The sequence below is a fragment of the Oncorhynchus masou genome, chromosome 21, assembly GCF_036934945.1.
Source record: "Oncorhynchus masou masou isolate Uvic2021 chromosome 21, UVic_Omas_1.1, whole genome shotgun sequence".
Classification (NCBI taxonomy): Eukaryota; Metazoa; Chordata; class Actinopteri; order Salmoniformes; family Salmonidae; genus Oncorhynchus; species Oncorhynchus masou.
Genome location: NC_088232.1, coordinates 38,426,624 through 38,453,743, shown reverse-complemented (window position 1 = coordinate 38,453,743; position 27,120 = coordinate 38,426,624). Strand labels below are relative to the sequence as shown.

General features: G+C 44.4%; 2 protein-coding genes across 3 annotated transcripts; both read right to left on the bottom strand.

The window, feature by feature from the left end:
• Window positions 1-23: 23 nt before the first annotated feature.
• On the bottom strand, window positions 24-26,805 carry LOC135508317 (gap junction beta-3 protein-like). 2 transcript variants are annotated; one of them, XM_064928416.1, is made up of 4 exons: window positions 26,751-26,805; window positions 6,133-6,271; window positions 5,251-5,401; window positions 24-3,300 (listed from the first exon to the last, which is right to left on the bottom strand). In XM_064928416.1, exon 4 carries the CDS (start codon window positions 3,219-3,221, stop codon window positions 2,385-2,387), a length of 837 nt encoding a protein of 278 aa, XP_064784488.1. In that variant the 5' UTR covers window positions 3,222-3,300; window positions 5,251-5,401; window positions 6,133-6,271; window positions 26,751-26,805; the 3' UTR covers window positions 24-2,384. The 2 variants fall into 2 exon arrangements, with proteins under 2 accessions (XP_064784488.1, XP_064784489.1); XM_064928417.1 differs by lacking the exons at window positions 6,133-6,271; window positions 26,751-26,805 and having other exon boundaries at window positions 5,251-5,959.
• On the bottom strand, window positions 23,616-26,840 carry LOC135508318 (gap junction beta-4 protein-like). Its single transcript, XM_064928418.1, has 2 exons — window positions 26,751-26,840; window positions 23,616-25,129 (listed from the first exon to the last, which is right to left on the bottom strand). Exon 2 carries the CDS (start codon window positions 25,001-25,003, stop codon window positions 24,170-24,172), a length of 834 nt encoding a protein of 277 aa, XP_064784490.1. The 5' UTR covers window positions 25,004-25,129; window positions 26,751-26,840; the 3' UTR covers window positions 23,616-24,169.
• Between the last annotated feature and the right edge of the window lie 280 nt (window positions 26,841-27,120).

Sequence of the window (27,120 nt, the reverse complement as noted above, 5' to 3'; positions counted from 1 at the left end):
CTGTAATAAGAATGATACCAAAGTAAAATAAATGTTCACATTTTATTTATAAAAAATAATGTACAAAACAGAAGTTTGAAGCTGATTGTGAAGGTTCTGTTCCTGACAATGTGAGGCTATCAGGTGTCCAGCATTGTTCACTGAGAAACACTGTTTTATCCACTTCTCTCTGTAGTCGGAGTTTGTGCTCCAGCTTTACAAGATGCCAGCATTTACTTGCATACGTGGACTTGATAAATTAAACAGCAGCATTCCTTGTCTCTCATTTGAATCAACATAGGCCTTGGATGAGGAACATTTGTGTACAAACATGTACAAACACAGACAATCTGTTGTGGCATTACAACATAAATATGAGAGGAACCATGCAGATGTAGTCTTGTAATAGAGTAAAACAATTTAAAAAGTGATTAAATGATAGAGGAGCTTCTATTAGAATGCATGCTTTAAATAAAACAAAATAAATGATTAATTATGTTGGTGCACCATCGCCAAGTAGTGGTAAGCCATTGTCCAGTTTAGACTAATCTTGCACCAACACTGTCAAAGCAAAGATATTTGTTATCATTCTGTTGTCTCATATTGAAGTCATAAAATAGAGAGTATACAAATGTCTTTGAGGCAAGAAACAACACATTTCAGTAATTAATAAGCAAATCTCTGAAATGCATTTTCTTTCTAGTAGTCTCTGTTTCTAGAGCGCCTTAGCACACCTCCAAAGTATCGGTGATGTGGGTGAATATCTCCGCCAGGTGTGTCTTGAATACATGCTTGTCACTCTGACAAAACAGTTCCCTATGAGCATTTCACTCTTCGCCCTCCCACCTGTTCCCTCAAATATTTTTTGGCACAGAGCAAATTTCATGTCTGCTGAGAGCAAACTTGACCGTTGTGAAAATTCTGTGCAACTTCCAGCGCGCGTTTAATGTTAACGCTGAGGCTGTACCCACTTTAAGTTACAGGTTCAGACGGTGGTCAAGAAGGCTACTGTGGCTATCTGATCATAATGTAGGCCTACCAGAGTGGCCTACCATCAAACACTATGGAGAAAGTGCGTCTCATAACATTGAAATAGCTGTTCTATCATTCACCCTACAGTAGCAGCCAATGTGTGATGTTCAATGTAGCCCTACATTCCATGAGACTTAAAAGAAAACATGCAGGGCTTGACATTACCTTGTCCTTCAGACAATGAGGTGACTGAAAAGGTTCTTGTATTGTTTGATGTAAGAAACCACTTTACCAAATAACATGCAGTATTATTCCCATAACATTATTTCAGAGAATCAGAAAAATGATGTTACCGTCTGCTGCCTATTGTCTACTTAGCTTAGTCAAACCTGTCTCAAAATACAACACTGCCCCTTTAAGACAAAAAAAAAGCTCATACTCCATTCGTATTTTCAAAGAAATATACACGTTTTGTGCTCTTGTATGAAGCAATCACTCCCCCATTGCTGACTACAAATGATTTATAACTGGGCTAATAACTTACTAACTAGCAAAGGATATGAACAAAATGTGTACGTGTCTACAAGCAGCTCTCGCTTTGATAAATAAAAAAGCGCATCTACTCACGACCGCTCATGCTGTAAACACAGTCAAGTTCAAAGCGAATGGCACAGATCCATACATGGCAATGATCAATTTGCATTTATAAACTGGGTGGTTCGAGCTCTGAATGCTGACTGGCTGAAAGCTGTGGTATATCAGACTGTTCTAATTACATTGGTAACCAGTTTATAATAGCAATAAGGCACTTCGGAGGTTTGTGGTATATGGCAAATATATCACGGCAAAGGACTGTGTCCAGGCACTCAGCATTGCGTCGTGCGTAAGAACAGCCCTTCTTATGCACGATGTATATTGGCCATAAACCACACCCCCGCAGGCCTAATTTCTTGAATAGGCCTACTGCAGCTCTGATTGGTTATGCCACACCGGTCTGTGTAGAGTATGGTCTGAGTCATGCGTGTCAATGCAATAGAATCCTACTCCGATGCGTTTTTCCTACAAAAAATGTATTGCATAGAAACAGTAGTTTTGCATGCTAACTCTTGCATAGTTCATTTTGTTTCGCTATGTTGCATTGAAAGGGAAACGTTGATAGTAAAGGGAAATGGGTTGGAATGGTTGGTTATTCAGTCTGGCAGTAAGAGTTTAGTTGTATAAAATGGAATGTGGCTCACGACAGGCTTGTCTAGCCCCAGGGTCATGTACATCAATACAAAGCCTTGCTCAATGGCAGTATAGGGCAGTAAAAGCTAGGGCAGTAGAGACTTTGAGAAAAGTCTGTCTCTCATACAGGCTTGACCAATAAGGTGAGGCCTGGCTCCATAGGCCTTCATGTTTGGTTCAGTCTTGGGATAGAGTGGACATCCACTCTAGGACAGGTTAGGGGCAGAAGCATGCATATGAGCCGGTAAGGTGGCTTGTAGGTGGCCTGGAAACTGGGGATTTAAGGATTGTTTCTCCAGCCGAGACATAGGTAGAGTGCTGCAGTCACTGCAGGAATTCTCCTTGTTGTACCGTTCATGCAAGGCCAAGGTGCGCTCTCTTCTCTTCATATTTTGTGCTTTGCGAGCGATGCCCTTGGAGACGAGGTAGATGATCTCACAGACGTTGAGCACGATGCAGAGGGCCGAGGCGCCAACCATGAAGTAGGTGAAGACCTTCTTCTCTGTGGGGTGGCCGATGTAGCAGTCCACCTGATTGGGGCAGGGGCTGACCTCACACTTGACCAGCCTGGGCAGGTAGAAGCTGTCATAGATTTTGTGGAGGATGTAGAGGAAGGAGATCTCGATGCCTGTCTTGACGAAGAGGCTGAGCAGGTAGGTCCACCAGAGGCCGCCGTGCTTTTTGCCTGTGTTCTCGTACAGCTTGGCCTTGTTGCCATGCTTGGCGTGGTACTTCCGCTCACGTTCATCGCGATACGCCACATGCATCACCACCATCAAGGAGGGGCAGGTGACGAAGATGAGCTGCAGGGCCCACAGGCGGATGTGGGAGATAGGGAAGTAGTGGTCGTAGCAGACGTTAGCACAGCCGGGCTGCTTGGTGTTGCAGTCAAAGTCCTTCTGCTCATCGCCCCACACGCGTTCTGCCGCCACCACGTACACCATTACCCTGAACACAAACACCACAGAGAGCCAGATACGGCCGAATGCAGTGGAGTACTTATTCACCCCACTCAGGAGGGCTTGGAAGGTCTTCCAATCCATGATTGGGGCTGGATGTTGACAGCCCACCTTTTTAGAATGAGCTTTCTTTAGTTTGATTACTATGGATTACTGGAGCAACCTGAGTAGATAAAAGAGACGATGGGGGAGAGAGGCATCAATATATGGTATGGTATGAATTAATTTCACAAACACTTAAAGATTGTTGGGTGTAGGGCTATTACTTTGATGTTCCTTTTATAGAAACCAGAAGTATAATATCTCTTTTTTGAGAAATTAACTTGAATGCACTGGCATTTTGTTTCCCCTTTTCAATTTATTTGTCATTAGTATATTTCCACATATCCCACATGTTGACATGTATATTAAGTGAACTTTGTCAACAAAGATCACCTTTTATCCTTGTAATATTTACCTGAGAAGGTTTACACAACCAAAAGGTTTACACACAGGTACAGTGCATTCGGAAAGTATTCAGACCTTTTGAATTTTTCCACATTTTGTTACGTTACAGCCTTATTCTAAAATTGATCAAACCGTCCCCCCCCCTCCTCAATCTACACACAATACCCCATAATGACAAAGCAAAAACAGGTTTTTAGAAATGTTTGCACATTTACAAAAAAATAAATAATAATATCACATTTAGATAAGTATTCAGACCCTTTACTCAGTACTTTGTTGAAGCACCTCTGACGCATCTCTGCACACCTGTATTTGGGGAGTTTCTCCCATTCTTCTCTGCAGATCTTCTCAAGTTCTGTCAGGTTGGATGGGGCTATTTTCAGGTCTTTCCAGAGATGTTTGATCGGGTTCAAGACTGGGCTCTGGCTGGCCCACTCAAGGACATTGAGACTTGTCCTGAAGTCACTCCTGCGTTGTCTTGGCTGTGTGCTTAGGGACGTTGTCCTGTTGGAAGGTGAACCTTCGCCCCAGACTGAGGTCCTGAGCACTCTGGAGCAGGTTTTCATCAAGGATCTCTCTGTACTTTGCTCCATTCATCTTTCCCTTGATCCTGAATAGTCTCCCAGTCCCTGCCGCTGAAAAACTGCCACCACCATGCTTCACTGTAGGGATGGTGCCAGGTTTCTTCCAGGCATGCTGCTTGGCATTCAGGCCAAAGAGTTTAAGCTTGGTTTCATTAGACCAGAGAATCTTGTTGCTCATGGTCTGAGAGTCTTTCGGTGACTTTATGTAGAAATTAGTAAAAATAAAGAAAACCTCTGGAATGAGTAGGTGTGTCCAAACTTTTGACTGGTACTGTTTGTAAATAAGGTATTTGTTTGTAATACATTTGCAAACATTTCTAAAAACCTGTTTTGTCATTATGGGGTATTTAATTTAATACATTTTAGAATAAGGCTGTAACGTAACAAAATGTGGAAAAAGTCAAGGTGTCTGAATACTTTCCGAATGACCTGTAAATGTGGCAATTGATCAATTCGAATTTTGGGGGGAAATTACAATTGAGCAAGGTGGGAATGCAAATGAAGGCATATGCTGCTATAGTAGGTCTTGGTTTAACTTACTTTACCACACACGACCGAGCTATAACAGTTGGGATGTCTGTGATATTGGATAAGTATGATTTTCCTAATAAATCAGATGTTTACTGTTTGGCTGTACAGGGAAGGACATCAGTGCCCATCATCTTTCTCTATTTTTTTCTTTGTTCCCCTCATTGCTCATGCCTGCTTAAAAATGTAACATGTTGGTATAAAGCCAATGTGAACTCTTCCAACATTATCCCCAAAAAAGGAATGGATACAGTTCAACGTACAGACACCATGGTTCTTCATCAAACTAGCTTTTACTCATAGCCTCTTCTATTGCGCATTTTCAGGTGTCTGTATAAACTTTTATGATACGTTGGTACAATGTACGGCAAATATCCGAATGTTGTCAAACAACGTCAATTGAATAGGTGACGCATGTCAAAACGTAGGCTATAATCAAACATCAACGCAATAAAACAATACAAATGCCTACACCCCATGCTCAACTCATTCACGCACCAAAAGTAAGTAACAGATTACTTTAAAAAAAAATAGATAGCCTACATTCCACTTACTTAACAAATGTTAATCCATTGTTTGTGCTTTTGTTCATAAATCACTTCTTTTTCTGTAGATATATCTTGGGTTAATTCGTTTTACGCGGAGATTTAGACCGCTCTACAGGTAGAACGTCGTTGTCTTGAGTAATGGGTCTTTGGAGTATGCCTGTGGGTGGGGGGAAAAAATTCTTGTAGCTTTAGGATTTACAGATTTTTTTCTCTTCGCTCTTTTATGATCGGTCTGATGCATCCACGAATCACACTCGTTCGATAGATATCTGCCTCCTGACAGTCCAGACTGCACTTTTACAATGATAAAGAAATTGTGAATTTGTCCTTCACGTGGCATATTATATGTAAAATACAATAAAAACACATCTGGTTTGGCTAATTATTAAACTATCCTGTGTTATTCCCTTACTAGCACAAAAGCAAATAGACCCATTTTATATAGTTTACTGTATCCATCAATTAGAGCTCAGATATTATGGTTAATGTCAGGTGATTCTTAGTGACAACAATGGATTAGCCTAATAATGTGTTGATGAAAGAACTACTAACTACAATATTACATACTCAAACCAAATGTAAAAAAATTACTAACACAATAAATAGTTTCAATGCACTGTCCTTTCTTCCAGTTAAAACATGTTCCAGAAGGCCTCCAGCCCTCCACTAAAGTAAGAGACCACCACACCCAGAGGTGAATAACAGTTGTTGTTCTTCTGCTGTTCCTCACACCCGATTGGTGGAAAGTATCAAAGGTTTACCTGGTGCAAGGTAGCTCTCTATTGTGGGATGAAGAGGTGGGGCATGGCAGGGGCACTCTCAAATCATCAAGGGAATTAACCCTTTCAGTTTTTTCCATAAAGGCAAAACAATGACTTATCATGTTACCTGTTACTTACGGTGTCTTCCGCCTGTGTGAAGCAGGATGGGAAATCTAACACCACTTGAAGCTAGGATGTCCCTCATTCCATTACATTCACTCTTCTGACAGTCCATCAACTCCTGGCTGAACCCTACATCACAGCCACTAACAACGCATATGCCTGGAATCATTACATCATAACGCAGCATAAATCTGTAGCACATTCAGATATCGATTTACAGACATGTTTTCTAACACTAAATATACAAATACATATTTTACAGTTATAAGGAAGGTGAAATCTTATAGTTAGTCATTTTATAAATTGATTATACTTTATTTAGAAAAAAATCAATATTTATATTCATACAGTTTTGTTAAATAGGAAATACAGTGCATTCGGAAGTATTCAGCTCCCTTCCCTTTTTCCAAATGTAGTTATGTTACATCCTTATTGTAAAATGTATTAAATACACATTTTTACTCATCAATTTACAACAATACCCCATAATGACAAAGCAAAAACAGGTTAAGAAATGTTTGCAAATTTATTACAAATAAAAAAAACAGAAATACCTTATTTACATAAGTATGCAGACCCTTTGCTATTAGACTTGAAATTGAGATCAGGTGCATCCTGTTTCCATTGAACATCCTTGAGATGTTTCTACAACTTGGAGTCCACTGGTGGTAAATTCAATTGATTGGACATGATTTGGAAAGGCACACACCTGTCTATATGAGATCCCACAGTTGACAGTGCATGTCAGATCAAAAACCATGTCATGAGGTCAAAGGAATTGTCCGTAGAGCTCCGAGACAGGATTGTTTCTGGGGAGCATTGAAGGTCCCCAAGAACACAGTGGCCTCCATCATTCTTAAATAGAAGAAGTTGGGAACCACCAAAACTCTTCCTAGAGCTGGCCGCCCGGCCAAACTGAGAAATCGGGGGGGAGCTTCAGAGTTCCTCTGTGTAGATGGGAGAACCTTCCAGAAGGTCAACCATCTCTGCAGTGCTCCACCAATCAGGCCTTTATGGTAGAGTGGCCAGACGGAAGCCAAACAGCATAGGTAGGGGTCCCCAGCATAGGTAGGGGGGGCATCAGCCAGGGGACCAGAAACCACCGGCCTGAGAAGGGAAACATGAGAGTGAGGAGGGTGAGATCCGGTAGTTGACAGGGAGTTCTATCCGATAGGTTAGCTCATTGACCCTCCGGAGGACCTTGAAGGCCCCACAAATCGGACGCTCAACTTCCGGCAGGGCAGAGGGAGCGGAAGATTCCTGGTGGAGAGCCAGAAGGGATCACCAGGATGGAACACGGGAGCCTCACTGCAGTGGCGGTCCGCCTGATCTTTCTGACGACGGAGGTTGGAGCCTCCCGTGGGCGATGTTCCACACGGCTGATATTCCAGGACACACTGGAAGGGAGTAAGCCCGCTGTAGGAGTGACGTTGAGTTGAGCCTATTCCACCCAGGGAAGGAACCGGGCCACTCCCCTGCCAGTCCTGGCAGTGACTCCTTATGAACCTCCACCGCTCCTGGTGGAGGTTCATACACTGAGGCCAGTACCAGGATGTGAGGCTGACCATGGCCCCCAGCTTCTCCATGAAGGCTTTCCAGACCCGTGACTTGAATTGGGGACCACGGTCGGAAATTAAACTCAGTAAAAAAAGAAACATCCTCTCACTGTCAACTGCGTTTATTTTCAGCAAACTTTTCAGCAAACTGTGTAAATATTTGTATGAACATAACAAGATTCAAACATCTGAGACATAACCTGAACTTGAATAATGTGTCCCTAAACAAAGGGGGGGGGGGGTCAAAATCAAAAGTAACAGTGAGTATCTGGTGTGGCCACCAGCTGCATTAAGTACTGCAGTGCATCTCCTCCTCATGGACTGCACCAGACTTGCTGTGAGATGTTACCCCACTCTTCCACCAAGGCACCTGCAAGTTCCCGGACATTTCTGGGGGGAATGGCCCTAGCCCTCACCTTCTGACCCAACAGGTCCCAGACGTGCTTAATGGGATTGAGATCCGGGCTCTTCGCTGACCATGGCAGAACACTGACATTCGTGTCTTGCAGGAAATCACGCACAGAACGAGCAGGATGAGCCTGCAGGAAGGGTACCACATGAGGGAGGAGGATGTCTTCCCTGCAATGCCAAAAAGCTCAGTCCGATGATGCTGTGATACACCGCCGCAGACCATGACGGACCCTCCACCTCCAAATCGATCCCGCTCCAGAGTAACACTCATTCCTTTGACGATAAACGCGAATCCGACCATCACCCCTGGTGAGACAAAACCGCGACTCGTCAGTGAAGAGCACTTTTTGCCAGTCCTGTCTGGTCCAGAGACTGTGAGTTTTTCCCCATAGGCAACGTTGTTGCCAGTGATGTCTGGTGAGGACCTGCCTTACGACAGGCCTACATGCCCTCAAGCCAGCCTCCCTCAGCCTATTGAGGACAGTCTGAGCACTGATGGAGGGATTGTGCGTTCCTGTTGTAACTCGGGCAGTTGTTGTTGCCATCCTGTACCTGTCCCGTAGGTGTGATGTCCATCCTGTCTCCCTGTAGCGCTGTCTTAGGCGTCTCACAGTACAAACATTGCAATTTATTGCCCTGGCCACAGCTGCAGTCCTCCTGCCTCCTTGCAGCATGCCTAAGGCACGTTCACACAGATGAGCAGGGACCTGGGCATCTTTCCTTTGGTGTTTTTCAGAGTCTGTAGAAAGGCCTCTTTAGTGTCCTAGGTTTTCATAACTGTGACTTAATTGCCTATCATCTGTAAACTGTGTCTTAACGACCATTCCACAGGTCCATGTTCATTAATTGTTTATGGTTCATTGAACAAGCAATTATAAACAGTGTTTAAACCCTTTGCAGTGAAGATCTGTGAAGTTATTTGGATTTGTACAAATTATCTTTGAAAGACAGGTTTTGACATTGAGTACATACAGAACATAAGTAGACATAGTTGGTGATGTCCTGCGCCAAGGTGGGCCACCAGTATTTATCTGAGAGGGATTGGATGGTGCGGGTGATACCTGGGTGTTCAGTGGCGAGAGATGTGTGCCCAGGTCAACAGCTGATCTCTGGAGGGCAGATGGCAGGAGCGGGTTCCCTCTCCAGAGCCTGGACGATGTCCACATTTACATCCCAAAACATGAGGCCAACGATACAGGAGGACCGCTTGATGGGCTGGAGGACACTCACAGGACCCTCCACTAACGTGGAACCACAGGGTGCAGGAAAGAAGGTCTTCCGGGATCCTGGTCCCCAGGCGGAGATTCTCATCTTTGACCAAGAGGTTATGGAGTTCGAGCCACGGAGGCCAAGGGTGACTTTGTGTGTGGGTACGGTGATGAAGAAGGGAAGGCTTTCCTGGTGCTTGGGTCCCACGTGAGGGTTGAGTGGTGCTGTGACCTGAGTAATTGTGCCAGATCCCAATGGTTGCATATCCAGGGCTTGGACAGGAAAAGAAGAGGAGAGAGGGTATGAGGTTAACTTCAGGGAGGAGGCAAGGGCCTGGTTGATAAAGTTCCCTGCGTCACCGGAGTCCACTAAAGCTGTAGAGACAACACCTGAGGGACAGCCCGCCAGTGAAATGGGAACCAGAAAGGGTTTGGTGTTAACGATAATGGAAGACTCACGCCTATACAGCTCTGCTCTTGTGGAACCTGGGTTAGGGCGCACCGGACACCACTGAAGCTGGTGCCTCTTCTGGTTGCAATAGGGATAGAGCCCCAGCTGTCTCCGGCAATGCCGCTCTGCCGTGGAGAGGTGTGTGGCCCCTACCTCCATGGGTTCAGGCTCTGCATCAGGACAGCCAAAGCAGGGAGGTAAGTGGCGAGGTGGACACCAACGCTCCGAAGAAGGTTATCCAGACGGATGGCCATCGCGATGAGAGCATCCAAGGATATGTTGTCATCTCGACATGCCAACTCTGTTTGGACCTCTTCGTGCAGTCCACTGCGGAATAGAGTGCAGAGCACCGGCTCATTCCATCCTCTGGAGGCTGCCACAGTCCGAAAGGTGAGGGAGTACTCCGCAGTGGTCTGGGCACCCTGCTGGAGTTGGAAAAGTTGCTCACCTCCCCTCTCTGAAGGATGGTCAAAGACCGCCCTGAACCTCTCATAGGAGAGCTCCTCCTCTCTTCTCTCTCAGATGGCATTAGCCCACTCCAATGCCAATCTGGTCAGCAAGGAAATGACTGTGGCAAACTTGGCCCTCTTGGAGGTGGGGGCTCCCATCTAATAGGCAAAATAGAGGGAACACTGGAGTAGGAAGCCACAGCATTTCAATGGAGTGCCATCAATCTTCTCCGGAAGGGACAGTTGGGCATCGCTGAACTAGGTGGACGGCTGGGTAGGCTGGGGGACTGGCTCACTGTGACGACCCATTGCAGGAGGCCCTCCGTCAGAGGTATGGAGAACCTCGCTGGTGGTGTCAAGGCAGTGGAGAACGCGGAGGACCTCCTTCATGGTTGTACCCAGTAGAGCCAGCTGGGCGTGGTGTTGCTGTAGTCGATGACACTGTTCTTCGACCGTCTGGAAGATGGTGAAATCATCTGCTGCTTCCAGTATTTTTGAGGCAGTATTCTGTAACGAAGACACAGGAAGCAGGTGCCGATGATGAGTTTAATAATAACAAGCATGGCAAGTTACAAAACAAGAGAAGCGTCTGGACATGTGTGAACCAGTACTGCCTGATGACTGAGGGTGGTGAGTGCTATATGAAGGGAGAGTAATCAGGGTGGTGATGAAGTCCAGGTGTGTCGCTCTGGATAAGAGCGTCTGCTAAATGACTTAAATGTAATGTAATGTAATGCTTAACGATGGGGAGCAGGTTTGTGCAATGATGCTTGCCAGGAAGGGTGATTAGTGACCGGCAAGGGAGCAGGAGTAGGCGTGACGATTGTGGGAGCACCTCCTCTAAGAGTATAAATGAAGCTGTTTGTGAAGGTTTGAATCCTAAGCAACCTGCATACACATTGTTTGAAGAACAATAAAGCAACATAGCTGTAGTAGGTCAAAGGTTGGAGTAGGCATTGTGGTGCTCATGTGAATATCCTTTATTTTTCGGCTTCAGACAACTTCACTTAAAACGTAGTTTTTTGTTTTTAGTTAGTTTAGAGAGTTCAAAATCTCCATGCCAATAACAGCTAGTTTTCAGTTTTCCCCTTCCCACTTCCAGACAGTCCAAGCAATATTCTTGCTTGAGAAATGTCTCTTTGCTAAAAAGCTATATTTGTTTCTTTTAATAATTTGAATTGAAAATCACAGTAAGGTACTTCATTGTGACCCAGAAATGAAGTATCATCTGTCCTATGTGGTCTCTTTATTCCCTTCCCTTATTCTTATTATTCATGGACATTGAGAGGCCAGGGGTGGCTTACTATGGAAAATGGAGATCAATTCAAATCCAAATCTCCAAGAAAATGGGATGTGGCTAATCTCTTTGATACCACCACAATTTTATGAGAAGACTTCAGAGACAAGCTTTCATATAGAGTGTTCACAATAACTTTTACTGTATTGCTGGGCTGATGTTCGTAGGACAAAGTGTCTCAGTATCTTTTTAGGTGGCCATAAGAGCATCTTTGTTGGGATAATATTTGTGGGCAACCACAAACATTGCCATTGGTGAATGGAAAAGAACATCTGTCTGCTTGTGCTAATGCCCAATCCATGTCAGAACATGTTAGCTCTGTTTGGAGATTTGCTTCTATTCAACGCAATTACGTTACTGTACAGTTGAAGTTTACATACACCTTAGCCAAATACATTTAAACTCAGTTTTTCACAATTCCTGACATTTAATCAGAGTAAAGATTCCCTGTCTTAGGACAGTTAGGATCACCACTTTATTTTAAGAATGTGAAATGTCAGAATAATAGTAGAGAGAATGATTTATTTCAGCTTTTATTTCATTTATCACATTCCCAGTGGGTCAGAAGTTTACATACACTCAATTAGTATTTGTTAGTATTGCCTTTAAATTGTTTAACTTGGGTCAAACGTTTCGGGTAGCCTTCCACAAGTTCTCACATTAAGTTGGGTGAACTTTGGCCCATTCCTCCTGAGAGAACTGGTGTAAATGAGTCAGGTTTGTAGGCCTCTTTGCTCACACACACCTTTTCAGTTCTGCCCACAAATTTTCTATAGGATTGAGGTCAGGGCTTTGTGATGGCCACTCCAATACCGTGACTTTGTTGTCCTTAAGCTATTTTGCCACAACTTTGAAAGTATGCTTGGGGTCATTGTCCATTTGAAGACCCATTTGCGACCAAGCTTTAACTTCCTGACTGATGACTAGAGATGTTTCTTCAATATATCCACATAATTGTCCTGCCTCATGAAGCCATCTATTTTGTGAAGTGCACCAGTCCCTCCTGCAGCAAAGCACCCCCACAACATGATGCCACCAACCCCATGCTTCACGGTTGGGATGGTGTTCTTCAGCTTGCAAGCCTCCCCCTTTTTCCTCCAAACATAACGATGGTCATTATGGCCAAACAGTTATATGTTTGTTTCATCAGACCAGAGGATATTTCTCCAAAAAGTATGATCTTTGTCCCCATGTGCAGTTGCAAGCTGTAGTCTGGCTTTATTATGGAGGTTTTGGAGCAGTGGCTTCTTCCTTGCTGAGCGGCCTGTCAAGTTATGCCAATATAGGAGTCGTTTTACTTTGGATATAGATACTTTTGTACCTGTTTCCTCCAGCATATTCACAAGGTCCTTTGCTGTTGTTCTGGGATTGAGTTATTCTCTAGGAGACAGAACACGTCTCCTTTATGAGCGATATGACGGCTGCTTGGTCCCATGCTATTTATACTTGTGTACTATTGTTTGTACAGATGAACGTGGTACCTTCAGGCGTTTGGAAATTGCCTCCAAGGATGAACCAGACTTGTGGAGGTCTACAATTTTTTCTGAGGTCTTGGCTGATTTCTTTTGATTTTATCCATGTCAAGCAGAGAGGCACTGAGGTTGAAGATAGGCCTTGAAATACATCACAGGTACACCTCCAATTGACTCAAATGATGTCAATTAGCCGATCAGAAGTTTTTAAAGCCATGACATCATTTTCTGGAATTTTTCAAGCTGTTGAAGGGCACAGTCAACTTGCTGTAAGTAAACTTCTGACCCACTGGAATTGTGATACAGTGAATTATAAGTGAAATAATCTGTCTGTAAACAATTGTTGGAAAGATTCCTTGTGTCTTGCACAAAGTAGATGTCCTAACCGACTTGCCAAAACGATAGTTTGTTAACAAGAAATTAGTGGTGTTTGTAAAATCTGTTTAGAAGCCTCTTGGACCTAGACTTGGTGCTCCGGTACCGCTTGCCATGTGGTAGCAAAGAGAACAGTCTATGGCTAGGGTGGCTGGAGTTTTTGACAATTTTTAGGGACTTCCTCTGACACCGGTCCAGAGGTCCTGGAAGGCAGGGAGCTTAGCCCCGGTGATGTACTGGGCCATACGCACTACCCTCTGTAGTGCTTTGCCACCGGAGGCCAAGCAGTTGCCATACCAGGCAGTGATGCAACCAGTCAGGATGCTTTGGATGGTGCAGCTGTAGAACCTTTTGAGGATCTGAGGACCCATGCCAAATCTTTTCAGTCTCCTGAGGGGGAATAGGTTTTGTCGTGCCTTCTTCACAAATATCTTGGTGTGCTTGGACCATGTTAGTTTGTTGGGGATGTGGACACCAAGGAACTTGAAGCTCTCAACCTGCTCTACTCCAGCCCTGTCGATGAGAATGGGGGTGTGCTCTGTCCTCCTTTTCCTGTAGTCCACAATTATCTCCTTTGTCTTGATCATGTTGAGGGAGAGGTTGTTGTCCTTGCACAACATGGTTAGGTCTCTGACCTCCCTATAGTCTGTCTCATTGTTGTCGGTGATCAGGCCTACCACTGTGTCATCTGCAAACTTAATGATGGTGTTGAAGTTGTGCCTGGCAATGCTGTCATAAGTGAACAAGGAGTACAGGAGGGGACCTGAGTACGCACCCCTGAGGGGCCCCTGTGTTGAGGTTCAGTGTGGTGGATGTGTTGTTACCTACCCTTACCACCTGGGTGCGGACCATCAGGAAATCCAGGATCCAGTTGCAGAGGGAGGTGTTCCATAGGTGTGGCACAACAAGAAGCTAATTAAACAGCATGATAATTACACAGGTGCACCTTGTGTTGGGTTCAATAAAAGGCCACTATGAAATGTGCAGTTTTGTCACACAACACAATGGCACAGATGTCTCAAGTTTTGAGTGAGTGTGCAATTGGCATGCTGACTGCAGGAATGTCCACCAGAGCTGTTGGCAGAGAATTTAATGTAAATTTCTCTACCATAAGCCACCTTCAACATCGTTTTAGAGAATCTAGCAGTACATCCAACCGGCCTCACAACCAAAGACCACGTGCAACCACACCAACCCAGGACCTCCACATCTGGCTTCTTCCTCTGCGGGATAGTCTGAGGCCAGCAACCAGGACAGCTGATGAAACAGTGGGTTTGCACAAGAGAAGAATTTCTACACAAGCTGTTATAAACCACCTCAGGAAAGCTCATTTGCGTGTTCGTCGTCCTCACCAGGGTCTTGACCTGATTGCAGTTCGGTGTCGTGACTGACTTCAGTGGGCAAATGCTCACCTTTAATGGCCACTAGCACGCTGGAGAAGTGTGCTCTTCACTCTTTCAACTGTACATGACAGATGGCAGACACCATGTATAGCATCGTGTGGGCAAGCTGTTTGCTGATTTCAACATTGTGAACAGAGTGCCCCATGTTGGCGGAGGGGTTATGGTATGGGAAGGCATAAGCTACGAACAACCAGCACAATTGCATTATATCGATAGCAATTACAATGCACAGAGATGAAGTGATAAGATCCTGAGCCCAATTGTCATGCCATTCATCCTCCGCCATCACCTCATGTTACAGCACTATAATACACGGCTCCATGTCGCAAGGATATGTACACAATTCCTAGAAGTTGAAAATATCCCAGTTCTTCCATGGCCTGCATACTCACCAGACATGTCACCCATTGAGCAGGTTGGAGATGCTCTGGATCAACGTGCACGACAGCGTGTTCCAGTTCCTGCCAATATCCAGCATCTTCGCACAGCCATTGAAGAGGAGTAGGACAGCATTCCACAGGCCACAATCAACAGCATGATCAACTCTATGCGAAGGAGATGTGTTGCGCTATATGAGGCAAATGGTGGTCACACCAGGTACTGACTTCCTTTTTTTAAAGGGGTCTGTGACCACCAGATGTATATCTGTCATCAAAAAGAAAGGAGGACCAGGGCACTCTTCATGTAATTGATTCAAATGCCTTTATTAGTATGGCATGTTAAATAGAAACAAAGTTTTTTTTAAACCGACGCGTTTCGGCTGCATGGCCTTCGTCAGGGAGTACAAAAAAAGGAATAAAAGGTCAGATGTATATCTGTATTCCCAGTTATGTGAAATCCATAGATTAGAGCCTAGTGAATGTATTTAAATTGATTGATTTCCTTACTGTAACTCTGTAAAATCTTTGAAATTGTTGCATGTTGCGTTTATATTTTTGTTCAGTGTATAAGACATCTGCCTTGGCAACACTTCCTGTATTTTATGCACTTTAGGAGACAGGGAGTTCCTTTTTTTGCTCCAGTTCGAGAACTGGTCCAGGCAGTTTGCTGGGTGCACCTGACAGAATGCACACCATGTCTCCACACGCTGAGAGAACAGGAAAACGACTACAATGTTCTGTGTCTGTCAGTACACCGCTCTATTAGACAGTGGAAACAGCAGGGGCAAGTGCTAACAGGGAAAATGAGGAGTTAGGGCAGAACTAAAAGAGAATCCTGTACAGTTTACCTGCTGCCAACGTGTGTTATTTTCTTTGTCTACACAGTGAAAGACCCACAAGTCTTGACTCAAGAGGCTGAATAGAGAGAAATAACATTCTGCGTCAACAGACCAAGTCCAACCTTGATTCCTGGTTGATTATTACAGAATACATTTTTACAGAACACAAAAACATACACTTCATTGAACAGCTGAAACTCCCCTTTCTGGAATACAAAGTGAGACTAACTTGTTCGATTTCACTTCACAGCCCTGTGTTCACCTTTACTACACATATCATCCCTTTTATGATCTCTAATTTCCATGTAAACAGAGGAGTCACCTGTCCCAGAGACTGACAGGTACATTTCCTCTACTGGGAGGGTCGTCTACCACCCTGGCTAACGTATAAAACTGGTGATTGGACCGGTCCTCTTATACAATTAGAGTGTTGCTCATACTGTATGTTCTGATCCCCATATAAAACGATTGTCATTAATATGTGACAAATGCACTAGTGCTGATATGGGACTAATCTCAGCACTCATATCCAGCACTGAAATATGCATGACAGCAACAGCTGATCTGGAAAATTGTGTGATCCCACTCTCTGCAGCCGATGTGAGTAAGACCTTTAAACAGGTCAACATTCACAAGGCCGCAGGGCCAGACGGATTACCAGGACGTGTACTGCGAGCATGCGCTCACCAACTGGAAAGTGTCTTCAGTGACATTTTCAACCTCTCCCTGTCAGAGTCTGTAATACCAACATGTTTTAAGCAGACCACCATAGTATCTATGCCCAAGAACATTTGGGTAACCTGCCTATATGACTACTGACATGTAGCACTCACGGGCTGTAGCCATGAAATGCTTTGAAAGGCTGATCATGGATCACATCACACCATTATCCCAGAAACCCTAGACCCACTCCAATTTGCTTACCGCCCTAACAGATCCACAAATAATGCAATCTCTTTTGCACTCCACACTGCCCTTTCCCACCTGGACAAAAGGAACACCTACAGTTGAAGTCGGAAGTTTACATACACCTTAGCCAAGTACATTTAAACTCAGTTTTTCACAATTCCTGACATTTAATAAGAGTAAAAATTCCCTGTCTTAGGTCAGTTAGGATCACCGCTTTATTTTAAGAATGTGAAATGTCAGAATAATAGTAGAGAGATGTCACGCCCTGGTCTATATTTATTATGTTTATCTTCATTTATTGGGTCAGATGATGAGATGCTCGACTATGCATATAATTGATAGCTTTGGAAAGAAAACACTCTGAATTTTCCAGAACTGCAAAGATATTGTCTGTGAGTGCCCCAGAACAGGAGCTACAGGCAAAACCAAGATGAAACGGCAACCAGGAAATGAGCAGGATTTTTGAGGATCTGTTTTCCATTGTCTCCTTATATGGCTGTGAATGCGACAGGAATGAGCCTGCCCTATCTATCGTTTCCCCAAGGTGTCTGCAGCATTGTGACGTATTTGTAGGCATATCATTGGAAGATTGACCATAAGAGACTACATTTTCCAGGTGTCCGCCCGGTGTCCTCCGTCGAAATTGGTGCGTCATTTTCAGCTGCTGGTATTTTTCCATGGGATTCTGAGACGAAAGCAGGCTTCCACGAACTGCATATCAATGAAGAGATATGTGAAAAAAACACCTTGAGGATTGATTCTAAACAACGTTTGCCATGTTTCGGTCAATATTATGGAGTTAATTCGGAAAAAGTTTGACGTTTTGGTGACTGAATTTTCGGTTTGTTTCGGTAGCCAAATGTGATGTGCAAAACGGAGCGATTTCTCCTACACAAAGATTCTTTCAGGAAAAACTGAACATTTGCTATGTAACTGAGAGTCTCCTCATTGAAAACATCCGAAGTTCTTCAAAGGTAAATGATTTTATTTATTTGGTTATCTGGTTTTTGTGAAAATGTTGCGTGCTAAATGCTACGCAAAATGCTAAGCTAGTTTGCAATACTCTTACACAAATGCTTGATTTGCTATGGTTCAAAAGCATATTTTGAAAATCTGAGATGACAGTGTTGTTAAGAAAAGGCTAAGCTTGAGAGCAGGCATATTATTTTTATTTCATTTGCGATTTTCAGAAATCGTTAACGTTGCATTATGCTAATGAGCCTGAGGCTGTATTCACGATCCCGGATCCGGGATGGGTAGAATCAAGAGGTTAAACATGGATCACAATCTACACGCTGCATTTTGGTCCGACTCTCCTTCGCCTACAGAAATCCGTTACAGAATCACCCACCACAAACGGACCAAGCATTGTGTCAACAGGCAGGTGCAGCAAAGAGAGGAATGGACATGGGAGGACGAATTGTTCGGAGAAGGACCCTGGGAACAGCCTGGAGAATATCGCCGCCCCAGAGCTGAGAGGTGCTGGTATGAGGAGGCAGCGCGGCGACGCGGATGGAAGCCCGAGAGTCAGCCCCAAAACATTCTTGGGGGGGGGCTCAGGGAGAGTGTGGCAGAGTCAGGAGTCAGACCTGAGCCCACTCTCCCTGTTTATCGTGAGGAGCCAAGGAGAAGACCAGAACCGGTGTTGGAGGTGAGCGAAGCAGAGACTGTGAAGGAGTTAATGGGGAAATTGGAGGAGAGAGAAATGAGGGAGTTGCTGTGTTGGTGCTTTTTGCATGGAATTCGCCCGACGGAACGTGTCAGGGATTTGATGGCACCTGGGTCAGCGCTCCATTCTCGTCCTGAGGTGCGTGTTAGTCGGCTGGTGAAGTTGGTGCCAGCCTCACGCACCAGGCCTCCTGTGCACATCTCTAGCCTTGCACGTCCTGTACCAACACTGCTCTCAAGATCTCCAGTACGCCTTCACGGTCTAGCCCATCCTGTACCACCTCCACACACCAGCCCTCCGGTGGCAGCTCCCCGCACCAGGATTCCTGTGCGTGTCCTCGGCCCAGTACCACCAGTGCCAGCACCACGCATCAGGCCTACAGTGCACCTCGCCTCTCCAGCGCTACCGGAGCCTTTCTCCTCTCCTGCGCTGCCGGAGTCTCCCGTCTGTTTAGCGCAGCCAGAGCCTTCCTCCTCTCCTGCGCTGCCGGAGCCTCCCGCCTGTTCAGCGCTGTCGGAGCCTTTCTCCTCTCCTGCGCTGCTGGAGTCTCCCGCCTGTTTAGCGCAGCCAGAGCCTTCCTCCTCTACAGCGCTGCTGGAGTCTCCCGTCTGTTTAGCGCAGCCTGAGCTGTCAGTCTGCATGGAGCAGCCAGAGCTGTCAGTCTATATGGAGCAGCCAGAGCTGTCAGTCTGCATGGAGCAGCCAGAGCTGTCAGTCTGCATGGAGCAGCCAGAGCTGTCAGTCTGTATGGAGCAACCAGAGCTGTCAGTCTGCATGGAGCAGCCAGAGCTGTCAGTCTACATGGAGCAGCCAGAGCTGTCAGTCTACATGGTGCAGCCAGAGCTCTCAGTCTTCATGGAACAGCCGGAGCTGCCAGTCTGCATGGAGCTGTCAGTCTGCATGGAGCAGCCGGAGCTGTCAGTCTGCATGGAGCTGTCAGTCTGCAAGGAACTGCCAGTCTGCAAGGAACTGCCAGTCTGCAAGGAGCTGTCAGTCTGCAAGGAGCTGTCAGTCTGCAAGGAGCTTCCAGTCTGCATGGAGCTTCCAGATCTGCCAGTCAGTCAGACTCTTCCAGATCTGCCAGTCAGCCAGACTCTTCCAGATCTGCCAGTCAGCCAGACTCTTCCAGATCTGCCAGTCAGCCAGACTCTTCCAGATGTGCCAGTCAACCAGATTCTTCCAGATCTGCCAGTCAACCAGATTCTTCCAGATCTGCCAGTCAGCCAAACTCTTCCGGATCTGCCAGTCAGCCAGACTCTTCCGGATCTGCCAGTCAGCCAGACTCTTCCGGATCTGCCAGTCAGCCAGACTCTGCCGGATCTGCCAGTCAGCCAGATTCTTCCGGATCTGCCAGTCAGCCAGACTCTGCCGGATCCAAATACCTGGCTGAGCTTCCTCTCAGTGCTGGGCTTCCTCTCAGTGCTGGGCTTCCCCTCAGTCCCGAGCTTCCCCTCAGTCCCGAGCTTCCCCTCAGTCCCGAGCTGCCCCTCTGTCCCGAGCTGCCCCTCTGTCCTGAGCTGCCCCTCTGTCCCGAGCTGCCCCTCTGTCCCGAGCTGCCCCTCTGTCCCGAGCTGCCCCTCAGTTCCGAGCTGCCCCTCAGTCCAGTGGGATTCTGGGTGAGGACTACTAGGCCATGGTCGGCGGCGAAGGTGGACTATCCTAGGACGCGAGGACGGGGGACAAAGACATTTATAGAGTGGGTTCCACGTCCCGCGCCGGAGCCGGAGCCGCCACCATGGACAGACGCCCACCCGGACCCTCCCTATTGTTTTGATGTGCGTCCGGGAGTCCGCACCTTAGGGGGGGAGGGGTTCTGTCACGCCCTGGTCTATATTTATTATGTTTATCTTCATTTATTGTGTCAGGCCAGGGTGTGACATGGGTTTATTTGTGGTGTGTTTCGTCTTGGGGTTGTGTGGGGTGTATAGCATAGTCTATGGCTGCCTGAGGCGGTTCTCAATCAGTCAGGTGATTATCGTTGTCTCTGATTGGGAACCATATTTAGGTAGCCATATTCTTTGTGTGTTTGGGTGATTGTCCTTAGTGTCCTTGTTCCTGTCTCTATGTTAGTTCACACTAGTATAGGCTGTTTCGGTTTTCGTTACGTTCTTTTGTTTTGTAGTATTTGTATTGATTCGTGTTTTACGTTTTTTGATTAAACATGGATCGCAATCTACACGCTGCATTTTGGTCCGACTCTCCTTCGCCTACAGAAAACCGTTACAAGAGAATTATTTATTTAAGCTTTTATTTATTTCATCACATTCCCAGTGGGTCAAAAATGTACATACACTCAATTAGTATTTGGTAGCATTGCCTTTAAATTGTTTAACTTGGGTCAAACGTTTTGTGTAGCCTTCCACAAGCTTCCCACAATAAGTTGGGTGAATTTTGGCCCATTCCTCCTGACAGAGCTGGTGTAACTGAGTCAGGTTTGTAGGCCTCCTTTCTCGCACACACCTTTTCAGTTCTGCCCACAAATTTTCTATAGGATTGAGGTCAGGGCTTTGTGATGGCCACTCCAATACCTTGACTTTGTTGTCCTTAAGCCATTTTGCCACAACTTTGGAAGTTTGCTTGGCGTCATTGTCCATTTGGAAGACCCATTTGCGACCAAGCTGTAACTTCCTGACTGATGTCTTGAGATGTTGCTTCAATATATCCGCATAATTGTCCTGCCTCATGATGCCATCTATTTTGTGAAGTGCACCAGTCTCTCCTGCAGCAAAGCACCCCCACAACATGATGCCGCCACCCCCGTGTACGGCCAGGCACGACTCCAACACCATCATTAAGTTTGCAGATGACACAACAGTGGTAGGTCTGATCACCGACAATGGCGAGACAGCCTATATGGAGGAGGTCAGAGACCTGGCCATGTGGTGCCAGGACAACAACCTCTCCCTCAACATGATCAAGACAAAGGAGATGATTGTGGACAACACCGAAAAAGAGGACCGAGCACGCCCCCATTCTCATCGACGAGGCTGTAGTGGAGCAGGTTGAGAGCTTCAAGTTCCTTGGTGTCCACATCACCAACAAACTAACATGGTCCAAGCACACCCAGACAGTCATAAATAGGGCACGACAAAACCTATTCCCCCTCAGGAGACTGAAAAGATTTGGCATGGGTCCTCAGATCCTCAAAAGGTTCTATAGCTGCACCATCGAGAGCATCCTGACTGGTTGCATCACTGCATGGTATGGCAACTGCTCGGCCTCCGACCGCAAAGCACTACAGAGGGTAGTGCGTACGGCCCAGTACATCAGTGTGGAAAAACTTCCTGCCATCCAGGACCTCTGCACCAGGCGATGTCAGAGGAAGGCCTTAAATTGTCAAAGACTCCAGTCACCCTAGTCATAGACTGTTCTCTCTGCTACCGCACGGCAAGCGGTCCCGGAGCGCCAAGTCTAGGTCCAAGAGGCTTCTAAACAGCTTTTACCCCCCAAGCCATAAGACTCCTGAACATCTAATCAAATGGCTACAGAGGCTATTTGCATTGCCCCTCTCCTCTTTTACACCGCTACAACTTTAATAACTCTACATGTACAAATTACCTCAACTAACCAGTGCACCCGCACATTGACTCTGTACCGGTACCCCACTGTGTATAGTCTCGCTATTGTTATTTTACTGCTGCTTTTTAATTACTTATTTCTTATTCTTACCTGGATTTTTATTTAATGAAATTTTTTTAACTGCATTGTTGGTTTAGTATCTCGTAAGTAAGCATTTCACTGTTGTATTCGGTGCATGTGATAAATAAAATTTGATTTGATTTGAAATCTTCTACACGAGAGTAAAATGGGACTGTTTCCTTCTGAATGGGAAATTCAATGCGAAGGGACTTTTCATGGTCTTGATCCTTATCTAAGTCTCTGAACCAAGAAAAGGCATTTGAATACTGTCTGTAATGAATTAACACAGGTGCCATCATAGAAAAATGTACTGTATAGGGGCATTTCTCTCACAGTGAGTATGGTCTCTTGTTTGTATGTTAAAAATATTCCAAAACATGCATCCTGTTTCCAACCAGGTACTAAAGTAATATTGAAAAAAATGGAGCCAATCAATTCACTTTTTGTCCTGAATACAAAGTATTATGTTTGGGGCAAATCCAATGCAACACATTACTGAGTACCACTCTCCATTTTTTCAATCATATTGGGATCTGCATCATGTTATGGTTATGCTTGTAATCGTTAAGAACTGGGGAGTTTTTCAGGATAAAAAATAAATGGAATGGAATTAAGCACAGGCAAAATCCTAGAGGAAAACCTGGTTCAGTCTGCTTTCCACCAGACACTGAGAGATGAATTCACCTTTCAGCAGGACAATAACTTAAAACACAAGACCAGATCTACACTTGAGTTGCTTACCAAGAAGACAGTGAATGGTCCTGAGTTGCCTAGTTACAGTTTTTACCTAAATATACTTGAAAATCTGTGACAAGACCTGAATATGGTTTGTTTAGCAATGATCAATGACTAATTTGACAGAGCTTGAAGAATTTTGAAAAGAATAATGGACAAATGTTGCACAATCAAGGTGTGGAAAGCTCTTAGAGACTTATCCAGAAAGACTTGCTGCCATAGCTGCTTCTACAAAGTATTGAATCAGGGGTGTGAATACTTCTGTAAATTGAATATTTCTGTATTTAATTGTCAATGATTTTGCTAAAATTTCTTAAAACATGTTTTCACTTTGTCATTATGGGGTATTATGTGTAGATGGGTGAGAGAGAAAAATATTTAATACATTTTGAATTCAGATTGTAACACAACAAAATATGAACCAAGTAAAAGTGTATGAACTCTTTTTGAAGACACTGTAAATATCCCCAAATATGTTTACATCCATGTATTTTGAGATACACAGTTTCATCAACAGCTTACAGAAACCCACTAAAATCATCATCTCTACTGGCTTTATGCAAAGTGTAAGTGTTTTAGAATATACAATGTAATAAACATAAACACAGAATAACCATACTCATTTTTCAAGCCATGTTTGTGCATATCTAATGGACTAACATCAGTATGACCAGAAAAATACTCTCAAAGTCCATAGAAGAAATGACATATTTTTAATTGTCTGAAAATACATTGCTCTTTGCTTCATCTTTTTCACAACAAAGCCTGATGCAGTCTCTGCCATTCGTAATGAAGGATGAGACAGGGAAAACAACTTCTCGAGGGCATAAGAACAGCAGTGGTATGGGCACAGTGTGGCAATGGTTGAGTCCTTTCATAAAAATAGCACTGGTAAAGTTGTGAGGTGTAGTAGACAGCGAACAAATAACATAAGAATAAATTACATTTCCCAGCCCTAGCGTGAAACTTTCCTCTGTAAATGATGGATATTTTATTTCAAGTGACTAATTGATTTGTTTAATTACCCGGTCAATGACAGAATGGTAGGTAAACAATTTATCCAGGAATGTCAAGAGCCATCCAAGTCCATTGTAGCTCAGGCAATGAGAAGACAGTCTTGAATGGCAGTGAGGTACTCTCTAGCCCAGTGAGGGCCTGAAGAGAAATGGAAGATATTTCCCATTGCCTCCATACAGTCTTCTTTGCATTCTCTCATTCAGTCTCTAATGTCTTTGTCCAGTCTTTACCTCAGGCATACACGACAACGCTATAAGATGGGGCTGAGGTATCCTTGCTGGGTAGCTTTATTGAGGGCAGCTTTAATGAGTTGGACTGCATTCCATTCTTGCCACCAACCACCAGGGAGGTAGCCATGGCCATCTGGCATGGCTGGATGGTGGAGGAGGGTGAGTTCTTGTGCATAATACGGGTGAAGAGCTCTTTACAGCGTTTCCCGACCAGGTACAGGATCTCCAAGAAGGAGAGCAGGATACAAGCCAGACTGGTGACCACCATGAAGATGGTGAAGATCCGCTTCTCAGTGGGGCGAGCAATGAAGCAGTCCACCTTGTTGGGACAGGGCTTCTGCTCACACTTGATGAGGGAGGGGAAGTTATAGCCCTCGTAGATATGGTAGATTAAATACACAAAGGTGGCGTCCACAGCCATCTTGAAGACCAGGGTCAGGACGTAGGTCCACCACAGCCCTCCACGCTTCTTACCGGTGTTCATGTAGATTTTCTGGCAGCCCTCACCATATTTTAGTGTGTGTTTACGCTCACGTTCATCTCTGTAGGCTACGTGCATTACCACCAGGAGAGAGGGACATGTGACGAAGATGAGCTGCAGGGCCCACAGGCGGACGTGGGACACAGGGAAGAAGTGGTCGTAACAGACGTTGTGGCAGCCAGGCTGGGCCGTGTTGCACGTGAAGTCTTTTTGCTCATCGCCCCACACATTCTCAGCTGCCACGACAAACACCATGACCCTGAAGAGGAAGACAAAGGACAGCCACACGCGGCCGAACGCCGTGGAGTACTTGTTCACCCCACTGAGGAGGCTCTGGAGGAATGCCCAGTTCATTGTGAGACTGACTCACAATCTACCTCCCTGACGAAAGTTATTACGGAATAATTAATGCGAGAAACTATTTAAACTGTTGGTTGAGATCTCAGGTAAAATTCTGGAGTGTTCTTCACTTTCAGCGATCTTTAGAAAAAGAGAGAGGAAGTGAGGAAAAGATTAGGCCTTTGAGTATGAGTGAACAAAAGGACTTAAACAACTGGTGTCACCTGTTTTCCCACGTGTAAAAAGTCATTCCCAACCAAATAACTGGTAGCTATTTTCACACTTGCGGTCTTCTTTTAAAATTAAATTGAATGATAAAGTTAATATATTAAGGATGATAAAAGCCCCCATGTCCTAAAAACACATGACAGGATTTCTGTTGAGTAGCAAGTTACAGTGCCTTCAGAAAGTATTTACATCCCTTGACCTTTTCAAAATGTGTTGTGTTACAAAGTGGGAATAAAATGGATTTGTCATTTTTTGTCAACGATCTACACAAAATATGCAATAATGTCATTTGTAAACAAAACAGAGTCAATACATGTTAGAATCATTTTTAGCAGCGATTACAACTGTGAGATTCTGGGTAAGTCTCTAAGACTTTTCCATACCTGGATTGTGCAACATTTGCCCTAAACAAACATGTTCAGGTCTTGCCATAGATTTTCAAGCATATTTAAGTCCAAACTGTAACTCGGCCACTCACAAACAATCACTGTATTTTTGGTAAGCAACTCAAGTGTAGATTTGGCATTATTACTTTAGTGTCTTGTTGCAAACATAATGCATATTTTTTATTTTTTTTATTCTGTAGATACTTCCTTCCTTTCAATCTGTCAATTAAGTTAGTATTGTGCAGTAACTATAATGTTTTTTTGATCCATCCTCAGTTTTCACAGCCAAACTCATGGTGAATTCTCTGAACGGTTTCCTTCATCTCTGACAACTGAGTTAGGAAGGACACCTGTGTCTTTGTAGTGACTGGGTGTATTGATACACCATCCAAAGTGTAATTAATAACTTCACCATGCTCAAAAGGATATTCAATGGATTTTTTCATTTTTACCCATATGCCAATAGTTGCCCTTTGAGAGGCATTTGTGGTTGAATCTGTGTTTGAAATCCACTGCTCAACTGAGGGACTTTACAGATACTTGTGTGTGTGTGGGGTACAGAGACGAGGTAGTCATTCAAAAATCATGTTTACAAACTATTATTGCACACAGAGTCCATGTTACTTATCTGACTTTAGCAAATTTTTACTTGTGAACTTATTTGAGGCTTGCCATAAGAAAGGGGTTGAATACTTTTATCAACTCAAGACATTTCAGCTTTTCATTTTTTTGTAATTTGTGAACTATCCAAAAAACATAATTCCACTTTGACATTATGGGGTATTGTGTGTAAGCCACTGACAAAACATCAATTGATTAAATGTTAAATTCAGGCTGTGACACAAAATGTGGAAAAAGTCTAGGGGTTTGAATACTTTCTGAAGACACTAACTATTGCATTCATATTAGGCCTAAACATTAATACCGGACACATGTATAGTTTTTATAACACAGTTAGGCTGTGGAAACTAGTTTATTTTCTACTTGTTGATTCTAGTCAGTGCTCTGCTGAGAAAAATTGTCTCAAATGCAATCACTGCAATCATCGAAAAAGAACCCAAACTTGATCTCTCGCAATCTTTATATAATAACCTCATTGTACAGCTATTGATTCGCAGGTGGGAATCTAAACAAATAAATGTACTTACACTTCAAAATGACTTTATATAGAAAGGACCATAAACTCCGTCGGGAAAGTTGCAGTTCGTATCGTAATGGAGAAACATGGTTTTACTGCGCCCCACAGATGAAAATCTATGAAGATTTCCCAAGGGAATTTACATAACGACGTTACCGTACAACGTTCCATTTATCCAGGTGGGGCTCGTGAACGAACCATCGAGCGGAGTGTTTTCGCCGGTCATTTAAATGTTATTCAGAGTGGAGCGGCTGGTCATAGGCTTTATTTCAGACCGTTAGTCAAAAATATCGTGTTTTTTTTCATTGAAGACCCATAAACTTAAATTATCGAATATATAATGCAACCTCTTAGAAATGTTGGGGTACATTTTGAATGAA

Excerpts from the sequence above, each read along its gene's own strand:
- LOC135508317 (XM_064928416.1), bottom strand. The coding sequence starts at position 3,221 with ATGGATTGGAAGACCTTCCAAGCCCTCCTGAGTGGGGTGAATAAGTAC.
- LOC135508318 (XM_064928418.1), bottom strand. The coding sequence starts at position 25,003 with ATGAACTGGGCATTCCTCCAGAGCCTCCTCAGTGGGGTGAACAAGTAC.